Genomic DNA, 20,257 nt, shown 5'->3' with positions numbered 1-20,257 from the left:
AATGTGTTTCTTTTAATCCATTCTGCTATCCATTTCTATTTTATGGGAGAGTGCATCACATTCACATTCACATTCACAGTTATGAATATCAACTCTGTATTTCTCTGTCTTATTTTTCCCTGCATATAGTTTTCTCTTTCCTTTTACTCTTTCCCTTCTCATTAGTATTTTTCTTCTGATCCCCACTTCCCTCAATCTGCTCTCCTTTCTATCAGCCACCCCTTTTCTTTCCCCTTTCTCTCCCTCCTTCTCTATTAGATAAGACAAATTTCCATGCCAAACTAAGTGCATATGTTAATTCCTCTTTCAGCCAAATCTGAGATTAAGGTTCAAACAACGCCAATGCCCTTTCCTTTTTTCTCTCTACTGTAATAGGTTTTTTGTGCCTCTTCATGTCATGTAATTTACCCCATTTTGCCTCCTCTTTCTACTTCTATCTATGTACTGTAGAGGACCACAGATAGTGGGGGAGGATTCTGGGTAAGGTATAAGACCTTCATCAAAGAGGGAACCTGCTGACAATGTCTGGTTCAGCTCCCCATCTCCCTTTGGGACATCTCATCCTTCCTGAGAAGTCAAGGAGGGCTTGACCACCTGTGTTCCACTTGAAACAAGGGATACTTACAGTAAAGAAGCATTTACATATTTATGGCAGGGTGCTTATAATTAGCACTTGTGTAGTGTGCTGTGGTGATATAATGGTACTATAGTTAGCATATGATCAGTGTGCTGGAGGGATGTAATCGTACTAAAGTATTTAGGGGCTGAGAGGACTTGAAATAAATGGACTCCATCTTTGATCAGCCTCATGGGCCCCCTGCAATCACTCCTCCACTAAGACTCCACAGAGCTAGTCCAGATGGCATATTTTGTCATCCCAGCGTGAGGACTCTAGAAACCGTAGTACATTTGGCACCCCAATTTGAGGGCCCTAGAAAGCACACTACAATGTATATAACCTTTCTAACTGCCCTCACAAAGTTACAATTCTCAAGAATTACACTATCATCTTCCTATGTAGGGATATACACATTTTAACTTTTAAATTATACATTTTTCCCTTCTTGTTTATCTTTATATGCTTCTCTTTGAGTATTTGAAGATCAACTTTTCTGTTCAACTCTGGTCTTTTCATCAGAAATCATTATAAAATGCCTTATTTAATGGATGTGCATCTTTCCCCCTAAAAGATAATGTTCAATTATGCTGGGTAGTTGATTCTTGGTTGAAGTTTAAGCTTTCTTGTGATTCTGAATATTGTTTTCCAAGCCCTCCAATTTTTTTAATGTGGAAGCTGCAAGCTCTTGGGTAATCCTGATTGCCTTATTTGATTTGTTTATTTCTGGCTGATTACAGTATTTTCTCTTTGATCTGATCCAGGATTTGGTTACAATATTCCTTGAAGTTTTAATTTTGGGGATCTTTTCCAGGAAGTGATAAGTGAATTCTTTCAATGGCTATTTTACCCTCTGGTTATAAGATATCAGAGCAGTTTTCCTTATTGATTTTTTGAAAGACACTATCCAGGTTTTTTCTTCTTTTCTTCTTCTCCTCCTTCACCTTTTTCTCCCTCTCCCTCTTCCTCTCTTTCTCCTTCTCCCTTCTGTTTTGTTATTTGTTTTGTTTTGTTTGACTGATTCTTGATATCTCATTGACTCATTTGCTTCCATTATTTCAATTCTAATTTTTAATTAATTGTTTTCTTTGACTAGTTTTTTTTATCTCCTTCTCCAATTGGTCAATTATATTTTTTAAGGAGTTGCTTTGTTCAGTATATTTTTTTTTCCATTTTGACAAATCTATTTTTAAAGAGTTGTTTTCTTCAGTACATACATTTTCCCCATTTCATCAAATCTATTTTTAAAGAGTCAATGTATTTTTCCCATTTCACTAGATCTAATTTTTAAGTTTCTTTCTTAAATCAATTTCTGCGCTTCTTTTCCCAAGCCATTGGCTTTTTCCTTAAGATGTTGACTTTTTTTTTTTCAAAATTCTCCAGCATAGCTCTCTTTTCTTTTCCCAATTTTTCTTCTTACTTGGTTTTTTAAAAATTCTTTTTGAGATCTTTTTTGAGAACTTTTTTGAGCTTGATATCAGTTCATATGTCCCTTTGAGACTTCATATGTAAACATTTTGCCATTGCTGTCCTCTTCTGGGTTTGTGTTCTGATTTTCCCTATCACCATAGTAGCTTTTTCTATTGTCGATTTTTTTTTGCACATTTTTAAAAGATAAGCTTTGCTCCTAGGGCACAGGGGAGATTTTCTCAATCATCTTTTATAGGGAGACAGGAACCTCTTATTGACTATCTGTGCTGGGGCCTAAGGTGTTGCCAGTTTTCCACTGTGCTGAGTTGTCCTGGCTTAGTCCAGCTTGTTGTGCCTAGTTTCAAAGGTTCACAATTTGACTTCTGTGCTTGTGTTGAAGATCTCACAGCTGGCTTGCTAAGCCACTGACACTGTGAACCAGGCCAGAAGAGTCAACACTATTGGCCAGTACTTTGCCTAAAAGCCTTCCTCTAGATTCCCCATGCTGCACCTGTGCTGGATCACATTCCCCCTGTCCAAGCAAGACAGATTTTCCTGAAGTCCTTCCAAGATATCTTAAGCTGGAAAATTCTTTCATCCTGAACGTTTGTGGGGTCTGTCACTGCAAAATCCATTCAGAGATTAATTCTGAGGAAAACTGGGGAGAACTCCAGCAATGCCCTGACTTCTCTCCATCATCTTGACTCCATTGGAAGAAATCATTTGTCCCCCTGAAGAATAAAGGAAAAAAATTAAATGATCTCTATCTCAGTTTTAATTCCATGACCTCAGGATCCAGGCAAGTCTGTGCTAAATTATCTCTGTTCAGTGTTACATAAGCAGAATCATCATTTGTACCAATCACACTGATTAAGCATTGTTATATCTATAGTCTTGTCAAGAGTGATGGAACCTTTCTTTCATCTACTTAATTATACCCGATTTATATATAGGTATATTTATATTATATTATATTGTTATGTTATATTATATTAGTATATAAACATACCTAATTAAATATACTTGAAATAAATTGTTCCATATGTCTTACTTGAAGTTGTCATTATGGTTACTCAGGCCTCAGCCTTTTATCAGTAGGGTGCAAACCCCACCTAGTCCCACTAAACTTGAAAGGCTGCCATCATTGTATTCAGCTAATTGAGCCTAGATGAGCTAGGTTTATCGAGGATTGGTCATCAAAGTGGGAGATGGATGCAGTCATAGTAGCTCATGAAGACTTTCTCCTAAGGCATAGATATGAATCTATGGAAAAATGATCCACACCAATTAAATTATAAATTTTTTAAGTGATGAATTAGTAGTGAACAGTTGCAGGATGACTATTAAATTAAATCAATTAATCTCTGAGGACTCTTCCATTTTATTTCAGCTAAAAGAATAAAATATAATATAAAAATAATAAAGTAGAAATTAAGAAATAGAAAAATAAAATAATAAAAACAAAAAAGAAAATATAAAAAACCCAAAAATAAATAAATCAGTTAAGAACTTTAACCATGATGTGGCTAATCATGTGACCAAAGGATTGATGATGAAAAATGAGACCCACCTACTGACAAGTAACTGGCTCAAGATGCAAAATGAGACACTTTCTGGGAAATAGCTAATTTTACTTTATCAAACTATACGTATTTATTGCAAGTTATTTTTCAATGTGGTTGTGAAGAAGTAATAGGAAAGGAAGGGAACAACCATTTGTTAAACATCTACTTTTTGCCAGGCACTCTCACAACAACCTTATGAGAAGGCATTATTATTGTTCTGTTTTACAGTTGAGGACACTAAGGCAGACAGAAGTTAAGTGACTTGCCCAGGGTCACATAGCTAAAAAATTCCTGAGACTGAATTTGAACTCAAAAATTTCTGACTCCAGGTCCAGTATGAGGGCAAAGGGATGAGAGAAAATACATTATTAATTTTTAAAAATAAAATAAAAATTCCAAAAATAAAATAAATCAATATCTGCATAAGCTGATAACTGACTCCCCACTGCTGTTGGTTAACTCTTCCATTGAAGAATGTGTTTTCTGTTGTGTTTCTAGAATTAATTTCTCAGATACTCTTTTTCCAAGTATAAAAGTACTTATGTGATGACAACTCTCAGAGTATTTTACATTTGCATTTTACCTTTTTTGATTCTAGTAGTTCAAGTCATTCAACAGTACTTTTAAAGGAAAAGTCTATGCTGGGCATTAGAAATTTGAAGACAAAAAGAAAGACAAAAAAAAATTCCTGCTTTCAAATTGTCTATATCTTACTAAAAACTTTCATAATCCTCTTGGGAGGGAAAAAAGAAGGGAAGGCAAAAATAGATTGTGAGTTGGTTGATCTTTCTCCTTCAATTAATTCTTTGACAAGAGGAAAGATCAGATATTACAATTTAAAAATATCCTAAGTAGAATTTATGATGAAAATGAGATGGGCATTCTAGAGGAGAACAATTGCAACCATTTTCTTTTCCCAAATACAGGTGATTTCTGTCCTGGCCAGTGAGGGACTACCATGTGGAACTGGAGCAATAGGTCTTCTAAAGAATCTGTCCAGTATAATCCATCCAAACCTGATAGAATTGTGGAAAGATCTCATCCCTCGTCTGCTTCTCCCTTTGGAAGGTACAAAGGAAAAAAGAACTCAGGGGAATTCAGTGACATCATGAGTTCAAGACTAAAATAATCTTATTACTTTTAGATAATAATATCAATGGATTTTTATGTGGGCTGAATAAATCCAATTGTTTCTACTAATAGTTTCACATATATCTTTCTCTGGAGATAATTGCCTACTCACAAGAAGAGGATTCTTGATTTCAGTATTCAGGAAATGGTAATTTAAGGAGACAGAAGTCATGGTTTTAATAAAGCACTCTTATCATTATACAGAGAGTCATTTTATGGTCAATATAGAAAATAAGAAAATATGAAAACCACGGATTCCCAAATTGATATGATTTGAGAAGTTGTTCTTAAATTGGAGGAAGGTTTAGAATAAATTATACTCAATGAGTGAAGCCACCTAGCTAGTCAAGGCTTCTTCCACCAAAGAGAAGAGCAGAGATACATAGACAAAAACAAGACAAAATGGCTGATGACTTAATAAGTAGAATTCCTGAGCACCAAAAAGAATTTTACTTACCTCTATTTATAACCATAACAAACTTAGTCATGATAGATATATTCAAAGATTCTCTAAGGTCAGCTTGCTTTAGAATAATGCATTTACAAAAGGTTCCAGATATACTAAATCATAGAGGGGGAATGGGGGATCCAATTTCACTGACTATTATAATAGATTCTTTTTCTCCCTGAGTTTAAGTTAAATTAAAAAAGAAGGAAAAAAGAAACATAAATGCTGCAAAATACAAATGAATTTTCCATGCCCCCAATTATGACAACATTGAAAAATTACTCAAGTCAGCATAGAATCTTAACAAACTGAACAGATTCTGCTTGGGCTTCCTAGGTACTATGGTTAGTCCAAATTTTCTTTGAACAAAGGGAAACTAGGTTGTCACAAACTATGCCAAAATCTTTTTGTCCTTTGTTTTAACATCAATGAATATATCTGTTTCCTCTAACTTTGTTAAATATAAAGGAATCCTTATTATGAGAAACTGTAAATTGTGAATCTGATCTAATTGTTAATTACCTTGCATTCATCAAATCAACTTCTTTTTCTAGGAAACTGTTATAAAGTCAGACTGTGGGAGAACATGCTGTTGGAGGTAAGAGGGGATTTTAGTTAGAATGCTAGAGATTTCAAGTCAAGTCAGGTAGAGATTAATATTTACACAAGGGAATTCAAACCCACAGGGCAAAGAATGGATAAACCTCCTGTCTAAAACAAATGTAATCCATAGGATGTGATATCAAGTCTTTCACAGAATCTTTTATTTGGAAGGACCCCAAAAGATTGTATAATCTGATGATCAAGAATCTTCTCTACAGAAAAATCATCAAAGCAGATCAAGTTTAATTCCATTCTTTTAACTTTGCATGGCACAACCCCAAAGTCATTCCCAGAACTAGTTGTTTTCTTCTGGATCATTAACTATTGTTTCATCTCCCATTGTTTCATGTCCTTCCTAAAATATGACACTTAAAATTGAACAGAGTATTTATCCCACATACTGTCTGACCAAGGAAGAGTACTAAAAACAATCACCTTCCTGCTTCTGGATATTGCCTCTCTGAATGCAACTTATCATGCTAGCTTGCTTGGAAGTCTTATCACACTATCAGTCATATTGCCTTTGGGGTCTACTTGTTTGTTTAAGGATTCTCCCAGTTGATACAGACTTATACAACTTGTACAACAACTTAAAACCTTCACATTGATATAGTGACTCTTGAAGTTTAATGTTAATTTGCTCCCTATATATTTTTGTTGTCTTTCCTCTTTTTTCTAGCTTTTTCCTCATTACATACACATTCTTTATCCATTCACAAAAAGAAAAGAAATAGGTACAAATATTTTATGATATACAAATATATGTATATGTATACATATGTATATTGCATATATATATATATATATATATATATATATATATGCTTGCCAGGTGACATGATAAGAGTACCAGCTCTGAAATATAAAAGATTCACTTTCCTGAGTTCAAATCTGGCCTCAGATACTTTACAAATACTGTTTATTTCTGCTCCTCATCTGTAAAATAAGCTGGAAAAGGAAATGGCAAACCATTCCTGTATCTTTGCCAGGAAAATTCCAAATGGGGTCACAAAGAGTTGGACTGGATTAAAACAACTGGACAGCAACAACAAATGTTTTTGTATAAGTATATATAAAAAATAGGAAATGCAAATAAAAATGAAGCAATTCTTTTCCTAAAGGAGCTTAAACTCTTAATCAATTCTCAGCAACAATCAAGAATCACAGAGAATCACAAATCAAAACTCCTAACATAGAATAATCTTTCAATCACAGTCCTCAAAATGGTCTTTTGGAAAAGTATAATAAACCAAAAATGATTGGTGACAGCAAAAGGATGTTTTGTCTAAAACAGATTTGATAATTCTGTGGTAAGTCAAGAGAGGATTCTCACTTCCAAACAACTTCTCATTCTGTGGCATCTAAAAATGGTTCTGTAACCTCCACAGTTCATTTCATCCTATTTCTTCTTTTATGGAAAATTCTTAGCTTGCTTTATCTAAATATCAATATTTTACCATAGAGGGAATTTTTTGTCAAACATTTTCTTTTTTAATCTTCATAGTAAATAATTTTTCTTAACTGTCTATAAAATAGCTTCCTAATCAAGTTATCTTCGTAAGCAGAGATTTTAATCTGGAAATATTCCCCATTTTGTAACAGGTTTTTTTTTCTGAATTTAGATTGAATTTTTTAAAAATGAAGAATCAAAGATTTTGGAAAATACAAATGATTTTTTTTATCCCTAAATGTAATAAAAGGATAAGCTCTTTTGAGCCTAAGGGGTATTTTGTTTTTGTCTTTTTATACCCAACACCTAATATATTTATGTCAAATGCATTGATCATTGAATTCAATTGTACCATAAATGAATGAATAAGTAGCATTTATTAATCACTTACTATGTGTCAAGTACTATGCTAAACACTGGGAATAAAAATAGAAAACTAGAACATTAGAGATTACCCTCTTACTAAGGAAAGGACACACACAGAAGAGTAGTGTGACCAGGGAAAGTTGGCATGACCTGGGATTTCACAAAAATGGTGAAAAGAACAGGACAATTATCATTAGATAAGTAATAAGGAATTATTTTACTTTATTTTCGTAGGTATGTGTGTGCTTTCTTTGGCAACATGGATAATATGAAAAGTAGGTTCTGTATTTCATGTGTGATTTCTAAAAATGAATTTAAAAGTTTTATATGTAATTGGGAAACATTTAGTGAAATAAATTCCTCTATTTTTAAAAGATGAGTAATGAGGACTCTTAATTGGTAAGGAAAATTATTTATATAAAGTGTTTAGTAAACCTATTGCTATTACTATTATAATTCAGAAATTTTTTTACATGTTAGTAAGAAAAAAAATCTTAACATCAAGAAAACCATTTTCCCAAAATTATTTCCAGCTTTGAAGAAATTCAACTTGATTCAGAAATTCAGATAAATATTATTTCTAATCCATTTGCTGACTTCTCCCAAAAGAAGCACAGTCAAAATATGAGGTCTCTTTTTCATTTTTTTCTCTCTGTAGAAAATGAAATCTTAGCAAGGAAGACTCTGGGAAATTGGCAGAAAAGAGCTCCAAAATGACACTTTATTTCAGTAGAATTATTTATATCTCTCATTTCTTATATTTATAATTTTTAAAACCAAAGGTACCAGAAAGATGAAAATAGAGCATGGCAATAAACTTTTATTTCTAACTGATTTCCTTTAACAGATTTTAAGGGAAACTTTGTGGAAGATCAATGACAAAAATTGGAGCATTCAACTGACCCATGAATTCATCCAACAGATGGGGGCCTATTACAATACCTCACTTGAGAAGGTCAGTTCTCAACTAAAATTCCCAAATTAACTCCTGATGCTAGCAAGTTAGTATTCAAGAAAGTAGTTGCAATGAGATCAGCATTTTATTTGGAATATAAAATTATTGTTTCCAGTTATGTTGTCAAACCAGTAAGTAAAACTCTTTTGACAACCTCTGTTTTTCATCATTCCAGTTTAAGATGGGTCGTCCTCAGATTTAAATGGACTAGCTCCAAGAAGGATTGTTTTTCAATATAATTGAAATAAATTCATAGACTCTTAAGCCTTAATTAAAAAATAAGAAGCCATCAATTTTAGCTCTGAGTATCCAAAAACACCTGTGCCTAAACTATCTTGGACTCTCACCGTATTACTGAAAAATTCCACCAAAGAACATTTCCTAAATTCCATAAGCATTTTTGTGAGGAATCCTCCTCTGCTAAGGTTTTTGAAAGGCAACATGGTGTAATGGATAAGGCACTGAGCTGAGAATCAGAAAGACCTGGGTATCAAAAATTGCTTTTTGGCACATCAGCTATTTAATGCTGGACAACTCATTTGGCTTTTCTGTCCCTCAGTTTCCTTATCTGTAAAATAAGGGGCTGATCCCTAATTTCCCTTTTAGTTCTAAAAATATGATCCTATGAAGAAGTTCTGCATCTCTAACATCATCAAGAAAATAACTTTTTAACCTATGACAGGACCTTATTAGCAAAAGCCAAGTCTTGCTTTGGTTTCTTATGCTTTATCTTTGAATACTTCATGTCTTCTGGTAGAAGAGAAAAAGAAAATTTGGCTTCTTTCCCTTTAGAAACTTGCAGAAGGATCTGGGACAAAGTCAGGAAGGGGCTGAAGCAGATGGGGCAGATGGAACCATTCTCTTCAAACCTACAGTCAATTCTAAAGAGAGTGGAACTAACAGGAATGTTTCATATCATTTCCTCACCCTCAGTTTTTCCTCTGCTATGAACTTTTCTCTTAGTAATGTCTGTCATTATGAAGAACAAAGTAGCTTAAAAACTAGAAAGATAGTTGGCATGTGGCACAGGCTAGACTCTGGTAGCATCAACTCCTAACATTTCCAGCTGTCTTATTCCCTTCCTGGGGTAGAGATGGATGTGGAGCCGTCAGAATTCAGCTATGATCATCAAGGCTAGAGCAAACAAAATCTTTCCTGCCCCAAATTAGGCTCAGATTACTATTTTTATTCATCCTCAGTAAATATGGAGAACAGCTGGTAAAAATTCTGCTTAAAATAATCCTATTGTCGAACATTTATTAAATTAAACCACAGCTTTTCTCTTCAAATGATAATTCTAATTCTTTGCTTTTCCCCTGACAACTTTTTTCATCCTCAAAAATGATTATTCTTTCATGCATAATCCCCCACCTTCTTCCAAAAATACATTAGAGATGACTTACAGAGTTAAAACAAAGCAATGAAAGGCATAAGGAGAACAGAATAACAATTAAAAGGAGCAGAAGCATTTGACATCTTAATACTTGTCTTTTCTTTTTTTCCCCTCAGAAATTCCTTTGGAAAGCTTTGGGAACTACTTTAGCATGCTGCCAGGATGTGAACTTTGTAACTGCACAGTTGAAGGACACCTTAATCAATGCCAACCAGATGGGGGACCAGAGAGAGGTAGAGTAACCTTCTCTCTCTTTCCCACCACTAGCTTATTTTTGTGGGTTTGAGTCATATCTTCCAAACCTCACACTGAAATGACAATAAAATCTCATACTTCAAGCTATTGTATATTAGGGAATTTTCCAGAAAGCTGAAGCATACCACTTTGTACAACATTTCCAGTTTTCATGGGAATGGCACAAAATGATATTGCACATCTTTCTGCCCTCAATAGGATATGGTGATAAACTGTATCTTGATCATTCAGTCCTAAAGAATATAACTACTGTTACTTATTGTAATACAGTGATGCCTTCAAAAACTAGTGAAGTTTGGAGAACTCTTTTTCTTCTCCATGAAACCCCAGTGTAATGCTTTTTGAGTTGTACCTGCTTTTTCATAGTTTTTTTCCTGCTTCCTCTATTATTAATAGACTGGCAGTTCTTACTTTTTTTACCATTGTTGGTGTACCTGTCTAAAGCAGAACCTCACCTAATTTGCTGTTGCTAATCTGCTGAATTGGGAAGCTAGATAACTAAGCCCATTAAAATCGTAAAGTAAAATGCTCTCTGCTCTCAGTGAGAAGCTTGCACTTTTTTTTTAATACTAATGACTTTTAATTCTTTTTTTCTGAACTTAAACATCAAATCCAATGAGTATTTCCATAAACATAGTAGAATGGTATGAGAGTTGTACATGAAAATGTTGCTTTCTCATATGTACAGTTCATTGTTCTGTTTAAATATATTAAAGTTTCAAAGCTGCTCTGCTTGTCTCTGTTTCTTTCCAGACTTCCTTCTTATCTCTGCTTTAAATGTATATATATATATATATATATATATATATATATATATGTATATATATACATATATATATATATTCCTCAATGCTCCCATTTTCTCTCTTTTTATCTTTTTCTTTCCTTTCCTCGTTATTGCAGAACTATCCCTATCTTCCTTGCCCCCCACTTCAACGCCCAGTGGAAAATAACAATAAAACACTCATTAACAAACATAGATACACAAATAAAGCATATTCTCATATCAGCTGTGTCAGAACATTTCTGTCTTCTGCATTCTGAGTCTATTATCTCTCTGTCAAGAACTGGTCAGCATATTTCCTCACCAGTCCTCTGGAATAATGATGAAAGAATATGACTTCTAATAGAAAGGACTTTTATAGGCAAGTGGTGACCAGCAAAAGATCAGTGAATCCATTGACATGGCCTCTCCAGAGACCATGATAATGTTGACCAGATTATATTTTTGAGAGAACCACAAAAGGAAAAGGTAAGAATAAAGTAAATAGCAGACTGCATAGAACCAGGCAGTTCAGAGCTGAGGATATTAAATCCCTGTGGTATGGTCTTTAGAGGTCCAATTTAGAGGATGAACTGTCAGCAGGAGAGCAAAAAATGGCAAGTATGGAGATGAGACAACAAGGTCCAAGGGAAGTCAGAGATAAGTGCAAAAAGATTTATCAAGTATAAGAAGAAACACCTCCCATCCCCCCATGTAAAATCTGTTGTGCATTTAGTAACAGTAAATATTCTTTGACTCAATTCCTAGGCAACTGTTTCTGTTCTGGGATATTGTGCCAAGAATCATATGGATGTTGTTCTAAAGGTTCTTAAAGAATTCCAAGTGGATCGAAAGTCCTTCTCAAATCGCTGTAAGGTAAAAGACATAATTTTCCATTTAACTATTTTGTAATGTCAGGCATATACCATAACTGTTTCCTAGCCTAGCATCTAAGTTCTTACACCATATCAGAGACATAGCCAAAAACAAGTAGTCTGGAAATGAGAATGTGAAATAAGAATGTACATTCTCTGGTTAGCATCATTATATACTTGTGGTCAAGATAGGGGAATATTAAACTGTACAGTCAATTTAGATGGGTAACCAGTTAAATGATCTAAGTCAAAGTGTTTTGACTTATGAATCACTATTGTCTAGAGCAAGAGTTCTTAACTTGGGATCTGTGAACTTTTAGGTTTTTAAAAAATTATTCTGATAATTATATTTCAATAAATTGGTTTCATTGATAGAATTCTATCTTTTTATTTTTATTCACATGACTACCAAAGGGATCCATGTCACAAAAACAAGAATTCCTGACCTAGACAGAAATTTCTAGGGGCTTATTGTAAGACTCTGTCCTTTGTCCTTTTTCCTTTTTTTTTTTTTTTTTTTTGGTTTGCCTTTAACTTTCAAGAAAGCATGGTTGACATACATTGAGATTTGTGGGTAATGTGAAGCTGGGTAGTATGCTTAAATCATTGAGTGACAGAATAGGTATCCCAAATGAACTTCAAAAGTCCCAAGTGTGAGTACAGAATAAAGGAGATGTGGCTAAATCAGAGTTCATGTCAAAAAGAACAGAGTTCATGTGAGTTGACTGTAACTAATAAGAATTAACATTGTGAAATTAATATGATCTTGTGTTATAAAAAAAAAGAAGTCTAATATAATGAAGGAAATATTCCTACTGTATTCTATATTGGCCAGTGTTGCATTCCCTTCTGGGCACCATATTTCAGGAGGGAAGGAGTCAATGATGAGATTGTATCAAACTTCCTTCCTATATAATTTTGGCCATCATGCTTAAAGATAACCTGGACTTCAAATGTCCTCATTTGCAAAAGAAAACAATAGGACTAAATGGTCCTTATGGCAACTTCCAGATCTATGCATCAATCCTATTTCTGATAATAGTTATCTTAACTATCTGAACTTCAATTTCTTCATCATTAATGTGAACATAATTTTAATGTTCACATTAATGATGAAGAAATTTCACAAGTATTTGGTAAGGCTATTTTTAGTCTATTAAGTCTATCTAAGTCTATTATCAATTTCACAAGTATTTGGTAAGTTCTTATTTTGTACAAGGCACCATATTGGCTCTTGTATATATTATTCCCGTCCTCAAGGAACAGGGTCAGGAGGGGAAGAGACAACAGTGGTGCAGAAATAGATGCAAATTATACGGAAAATAAATGTAAAAGTAGGTGGGAGTGGGGAGAACACTTTACCAAAGTAGGAGCCAAAATTGGCTTCTAGGATACTTATGGGGAAGCACTTAAGCTGAAGGGAACTAAGGATTCCCAGAGTCAAAAAGGGGAAGGAGAGGGATTTATCAGGAGGGAAGAAGATCAAAAAGTTGGGGGAAATTTGGACAAAAGTATAGAAGCAGGAAGGAAATGAGATGTTATGTACAATAGCAAATGATAATTTAGCTAGAACATAGAGTATATGAGAAGTGATGTCAAATCAATCAAGAAAGATAATTTGAAATCATATGAAATCTTTTAAATGAAAGTCTTTAAATGACCTACATATTAGTTACTATTTTCCCTCTTAAACATAAAAGGAACTTCAAAAATTCTAATATAATAGTAATATAATAATAGCTAAACTTTAGGAATATTATTTCAGCAACTGTGTGATTGATTGGAGAGAAGAAAATCTTGATGTAATGATACTGTTTTTAGGAGGCTATTAAATAGTCCAGATAAGAGGTAATTAGGGACTGAAATAAGTAATAGATATGTGAGGAGAGAGAAAAGGGTATATATGAAAGATGTCAACAAAGATGGGCATCTGATTACATTGAGTAGGTATGAAGCAAAAGAAAATGAAGAGAAGAAAATATCTCCAGGACTGCAAAACTGGCTAATTAGAAGGATGGTAGTACCCTGACAGAAAAAGGGAAGTAGAAGCATGAATGTGTTTATGTGGAATTGGGAGAAAATGACTTTCATTTTGGCTGTTATAATTAAGATGTTTATGAAATATCCATGTGGAAATAACCAGAAAAACACAATCCATTTTCTAGACACACACACACACACACACACACACACACACAAACACAAACACACATATCCTCTTTTCTAAATGTCCCTACTATGTCAATGTCTCCACCATCTTCCCAGTCACCTAGATTTCCTCCATCAAAGTCCTAAAAACTACTTTTATATTTTCCCTATCTAAATGAGTCAAACCTTGGTCCAAATCAATCTAAACTGGGTGCAAATGTAACTCAAATTTTGTCAGGTCTACTCTATAGTTTCTTAGCTCATAACTGCCCCTGTTAGTAATATAGATGATTAACTAAAGTTTCTCCACTTCCACTAATGTCCTAGCCTGCAACCCCTTTTCTCTACTCACACAGCCACAAGCCTAGCTCAGGCTCTCATCATTTCTCCCCTGGACTACTGAGGTAGCCTTCTAATTGGTCTTCCTGCCTTAAGTTTCTCCCCACTTCAATCTCTCTTCTGTTCAGCTGCCATAGGGATTTTCCTAAAATATAAGTATGATCATGTCACCCCCTTATTTATTAAACTCTGGTGATTTCATATTACAGTACAATTCAATAAACATTTATTAAATGTCTACTATGTGTCAAGTGTTGAGGAAACAAATGAAAAAAAGAAAGATAATCTCTTCAAGAAGCTTGCAATATATTGGGGAAAGAACACACACAAAAGACAGTTGGGGTAGAAGGTATCCATTGTAAGAGCATGATGGTAATGGTATCAAAAAGCACTTAAATTCAATTAAAAATTAAGAAACGATAACTTTTTGCAAATTGAGGTCCTAATCACTATGATTTAAAGAGGAAGGAGTGTCCCAAGCTATATACCCAGTGCTTGACTCTCTAGATAACAAATTGCCAGCTCCACAATGATTACACAGAGCAAATAGCAAATAAACTTACTTATACAAACCAATTAACAAGAATTCAGAGAATATGTGTAAATGATAATATGTCCAACAATGAGCTCTCCATTGGGAGTGAAATATCTTGGCTTAACTAGGAGAGAGTCCCAGATCTTACCTACAGGGAAATGCCCTAAAGTTTCTACTGTAATACACTGAAGATGAGGACATAATTAAGGTGCAAGCTCCTCTACATGTCAACTTATTCCTAAACACAAACTCTTTCTCTCTCGCTCTCTTTCTCCCTCTGTCTCTTCTTTTTTCTCTCTCTCTCTTTCTCCAGGGAATTCTCCGTGTAGAGAATCTCTCTGGAACTGAATCATCTTTTTAGATACTAGAAGCCAGAAGACCATGAGCTCTCCCCATCACCACCTTTCAAGCAATAAAGTATAAGGTTCAGGATGACATGGTCAAACATATACTTTAGAAATATCACTGACAATTGAGTAGAGAATGGACTAGAGTAGAGAGAGACTTGTGACATGAGAAAAAAAATCAGCAAGTAATTGTAATAGTCTACACTTGAGGTCTACCTAGGACAACCAGTAGTATCAGAGGAGAGAAGGAGAAATAAATGAGAGCTGTTATGAAAATAAAGTTAATTGGCTGTGGCAACAAATTGGAAAAGAGGGAAAAGAGAGACTGAGAAATTGAGGATGAAACATTTTTAATTGGGAGCCTAGGTGACTGGAAGGATGTAATAGGGAATAGTAATAGGGAAATTAGAAAGAAAAGAAGGTTTAAAGGAAAAGACAATATACAGAAACAAATGTATCTGGTACCGTAATGTTTACAAATCACAAAAATCAATTACTAGGATAAGGACTTACTATTTAGCAAAGATTATTGGGGAAATTAGAAGCAGTATTGAAGAAATTAGAATTATAATAATATTTTAGACCACATATCAAGACAGACTCCATTTGTATACGTGACCTAAATATAAAAGGTCAAATAAGAAACAAATTGAGAAGTGTGGTAGGAAATTGCCTGTTATATTAATGGATCGGGAAAAGTTTATGACCAAAAAAGAGACAAAAGATAAAATAGGCAATTTTTACAATTTTTTTTACAAATCCATTAGTAAAATTATAGAAAATTAAATTAAAATTAATTAAGATTTCAAAAAGGAAACAACTGGGGAAATATTTGCATAAAGTTTCTCTGATAAAGTTTTCATGACTAAGATATATAGAGGACTGAGTCAAATTTACAACACTAAAAGCCATTCCCAATTAATAAATAATCCAAGAATATAAACAAGCAGCTCTCAACGAAAGAAATTAAGGTTTATTTCTAGTCATATAAAAAAAAATGTTCCAAATCCCTACTAATTAGGAAAATGAAAATTAAGGCAATTTTGTGATTCTGCTTCATATCCATCTAATTGGCAAAGATGACAATAAAGGAAAAGAATAACTGCATGTGGGACTGCAGAGAAATAGGCACATTGCTACATTGTTAGTGGACCTGTGAGTGTGTAATTATTCGAAAAGAAATTTGGAATTATACACAAAAAATGTTACTAAACAGTACATCCATTGACCCAATTATACCACTATTAGTTCTACATTGAAAAGAGATCAAAGAAATAGGAAAAGGTCTTATATGTGCAACAATGTGTGTCTCAGGTTTGTCTGTAAATGTTTGCTATGTAAAAACAAAACATATAAATTTCTAAAGTTTTTTTAAACCTAATAGTTACACATTTCTTCCACTAAAATATGGCTCCCTGAAGGTAGGGACTTTTTTTAGCCCTTCTTTGTAATAACACTTACTATGGTATCTGGCACTTAGTGTTTAATAAATGTCTATTGATTTACTTGACTGACTGGCTGAGGAAGAACAGATCTTTAAGATATACTAGTGCATAAGGAGAAAGCACATGGATGATGATTCAGAGGAAAAAAATGATAAAGAAAAAACAAAAAACAAAAATTGAAAAACAATTGTCAAATATATAAGTACCACCAGAAGAAAACAATGTCACAAAAATCCAGAGAGTAGTGAGTATTCAGTAGAAAAGGAGGGTAATTAGCAGTATTGGAAGATGCAGAGATCAATAATCATGGCTAAGAAGTCTACCAGATTTAGCAATTAAAAAAAAACTTAAGTAAAAATTAAATAAATAAATAAAGCAGTTTAAGAATGGAATCTGAAGCCAGATTGCAGAGGGCTGAGAATAGATAGAATGCTAAATGGAATCTACATGTCAGCTATTATTAACAAAAATCAATGGTCTGAAAATACATGCATCACCTCTAGGTTTATTTATAAGGAAGAATTTAACAACACAAATGCTATCAACATGAAATGGATGGCCTCAGGGAGTAGTAGTGTGTTCTCCACCACCAAGGTGTTCAGATAGGGAATAGAAGGCTATCTGCTAGAAAATATAAAAGAGGATGCCTGAATCAAGTAATAGATATCCTCTAACATTTCTTCTAATTTTTGGATGATGGTATCTTAGTGTCTGGGTACAATCATAAATTCATCAATGCAGATTAAAGTTCTCTGAAACTTCTCATCTCTAAAACTTCTCATTCTATGCCATCTTTGATAATGTCCTTCCATATAGACTCTACAGAGAGTCCATCTAATCTGCTAGAGATTTTTTCTCCATCTTTTAAAATCCATGAATGCCACACTTCAGTGAAATTATCCTATTCTCTATCTTTTATTCTCATGGCTTATGCTGTCTTTTAGTGGAATTTCCAGGAGTGTCCTCCCTCCTCCTTTTCTTAAAAATTTCTCTTTATTCTTTAAAACCCAACTCAAATCCCTCATATTTTGTGCTATCTTTCCTGATAATCCTTGTTAGGTAAATGAGTAGCACACTTAAGTCTCAATGTAGCACGTGATTAATATGATTTATGTACTAACAATGTACTTCCTTTAAAGATTTCATATTATAGTTATCTCTTTATGCTTCTTATTCTCCTGCCAGACTATAAGACCCTTGAGAGTAGGGACTGTTTCTTATCTAAATGTTGCTTCCTATCCACTGCCTAGGATACTTGTAGGCACTAATGTAAATATCTATTAGAATAAATTCTCTCATTTATAGTAGGAGAACTACTCTCTTTTCCAATCATATATATCATAAAAACAATATTGAGAGAACTCCCCCTCACAAAAAATGATTGATAACATGGAACCTACTTATGCTGACTGTCTTTCTGTTGTCCAATGTTTTTCCCACTGTTCCAAATACTGGTATTCTTCCAGTGATATTATATAAAATTATATGACAAATAACAAATTTTCCTTTCATTTCTATTACTGATACTAGTGGGAAAAAAGGATAAATGAGACTGATATGTCTGTCTTTTCTGAGATTTTCAGGAACCATGAAATCCAATTTGAAAAAGGTTTTGAGTATCCTAACCAGCATAATTATTATTAATTTCCAGGTATTACCTGTACATAAGCTACCTCACCCTAAATAGGTACTATAAATAGGATAATAATGTTATCACCCTCATTCTTTGTTTGGGGAACTCTTTTATAGTTACTTGGAAAAGAGGATTTCTAAATTAGAAAATAGCCTGAGAAAAAAGAAACTGACCATAATCTTTTTCATATTCTCCTTTTCTAATATTTAGACTATCTTGTATGGAAAGAAGATATTGACCAAGATTGACCTCATTGCAGTTTATGGAAATATAGCTCTCCAATCTCCTAAAAGACTACTTCTCCCCATTGTGGAAAAAGAGATTGTGACCCCAGTCTTGAATCTCTATACTTCCAGCTGTCAGGTAACAATCAGAAACATCAGGATGCTTATGGGGTCTAATTCAGTGTTTTTCCACATAAAGTTCAAGGATTTTTAATTCACAGGCATTCCTAAGAATCAAAGGAGGATTGTTCAGGCTGTGAGTCCTGATGACTAAGCCTCAAGGAATCAAGAACCTAAGAGAATGGGAAAAACATAAGAAAATATTCTGTAAAAAATGTTGAAGGTTACTCAACTCCTTCAAAAACCAGATTTTACCCATGATGCTCTCCCAAAGAAATTTAACTCACGTTGATCTAATCTTACTCTGATCTCAGCACTTATTATGTGCATATAATTCCTTCAGCAAAGAGTCTTTTATTGATATATCTTATATTGTGAGCTTTTTAAAAAACTTATCTCAGTCATCTATGTCTTGTTCACCCAACTGCATTCTAAGCTCTTTGAGGACAAAAACTATGTTTTATTCCTTAGAACAGCACAGTACACTAATCACTATCTGTGAATTTTTTTGTTTATAGTGAAAAAGTGAAAATATAGACATGGTAAATATTATTTGAAAATTGTGAAAGGAAAAAGTTGTTGTTACAAATAATCATGCCCCAATACAAACACTCTCTCTCTCTCTCTTTCTCTCTCTCTCTCTCTCTCTCTCTCTCTCTCTCTCTGTCTGTCTCTCTCTGTGTCTCTCTCTCTCTCTTTCTCTCTCTCTCTCTCTCTCTCTCTCTCTCTCTGAAAAATTTCAGTTTAAATTTTATAGTAATCAATAATATTGAATTTGGGTCAGCTAGATGGCACAGTGGATAGAACACAGGCTCTGGAGTCAGGAGGACCTGAATTTAAATCTTACCTCAGACATTTGACACTTAGTAGATATGTGGTCCTGAGCAAGTCACAATCGCAAATTGCTCCAAAAGAAAATCCTAAAGTTGTCTACTACCTTATAGCTCTAAATTAAAAAACAAAAAATAGTTTCTCACTGAAAAGTCATTTTTATAACAAAAAATGGGAAAAATTAAACAAAACCAGCTCATCAATCAAATTTAACTTTACACTAACTGTGCCATAACCATGGACCATCCTATCCACTTCTGCAAAGAAGGCAGAGATATTTTCATATCGCTTCTTTGAATTAATGTAACTTTGTAACTCAAAGCTTCAGTTTTGTTTGTTTCTCTTTTGCTCATTTGCCCAATTGCATTAAATTTCATAAATTTCCAGATCCATTTTTCCTCCCATATAGTAATACCCTTTTTTCTCAGATTATACAAAATAATTTTTAGATTAATCATGTGACGCCAGAAACTGAAATTCTGGGATAGTTTTCTGACTTGCATTTCACTGGTTAGTTAGTTAGTCAAGAACTACTCTGAGAATGGTAGTTTGGTATTTTGGCTCTCAAAGACCACAAATTTGAGAGGATTGAGAAAAGCCACTGATAGGTTATAGAATCATGTGTCAGTGTTCTCTGTCAGGCAAATGAGCTAGTTTCAAGAAGACTTGATTATTCCATAACCACTTACTGAGTTTTTGCTTTCATCTTTAACTTTTCAGGTTTTGGGAATAACTGTTTTAAACAAGGTGAGTTATATTTCAATACTTTTGTTGTTCTATCTATTTTAAGGTCTATTATAAAAAA

At 33.8% G+C, this 20,257-nt stretch overlaps 1 protein-coding gene across 3 annotated transcripts in view; it reads left to right on the top strand.

Annotated features, from left to right (window-relative positions):
* The window catches only part of MROH2B (maestro heat like repeat family member 2B), an 87,357-nt gene that overhangs the window by 37,111 nt on the left and 29,989 nt on the right, over window positions 1-20,257 (top strand). For all 3 annotated transcript variants that reach the window (XM_031964522.1, XM_003759915.3, XM_031964528.1), the window contains 7 exons: window positions 4,518-4,659; window positions 5,725-5,768; window positions 8,437-8,544; window positions 10,054-10,170; window positions 11,724-11,831; window positions 18,488-18,640; window positions 20,173-20,199. In XM_031964522.1, coding sequence (XP_031820382.1) covers window positions 4,518-4,659; window positions 5,725-5,768; window positions 8,437-8,544; window positions 10,054-10,170; window positions 11,724-11,831; window positions 18,488-18,640; window positions 20,173-20,199 — 699 coding nt within the window. The remainder of the gene's footprint in view (window positions 1-4,517; window positions 4,660-5,724; window positions 5,769-8,436; window positions 8,545-10,053; window positions 10,171-11,723; window positions 11,832-18,487; window positions 18,641-20,172; window positions 20,200-20,257) is intronic.

This window comes from Sarcophilus harrisii, chromosome 1 (genome assembly GCF_902635505.1).
Source record: "Sarcophilus harrisii chromosome 1, mSarHar1.11, whole genome shotgun sequence".
Lineage (NCBI taxonomy): Eukaryota > Metazoa > Chordata > Mammalia > Dasyuromorphia > Dasyuridae > Sarcophilus > Sarcophilus harrisii.
Note: the sequence above shows the minus strand (reverse complement) of the source record. Positions and strands in the feature narration are given on the sequence as shown.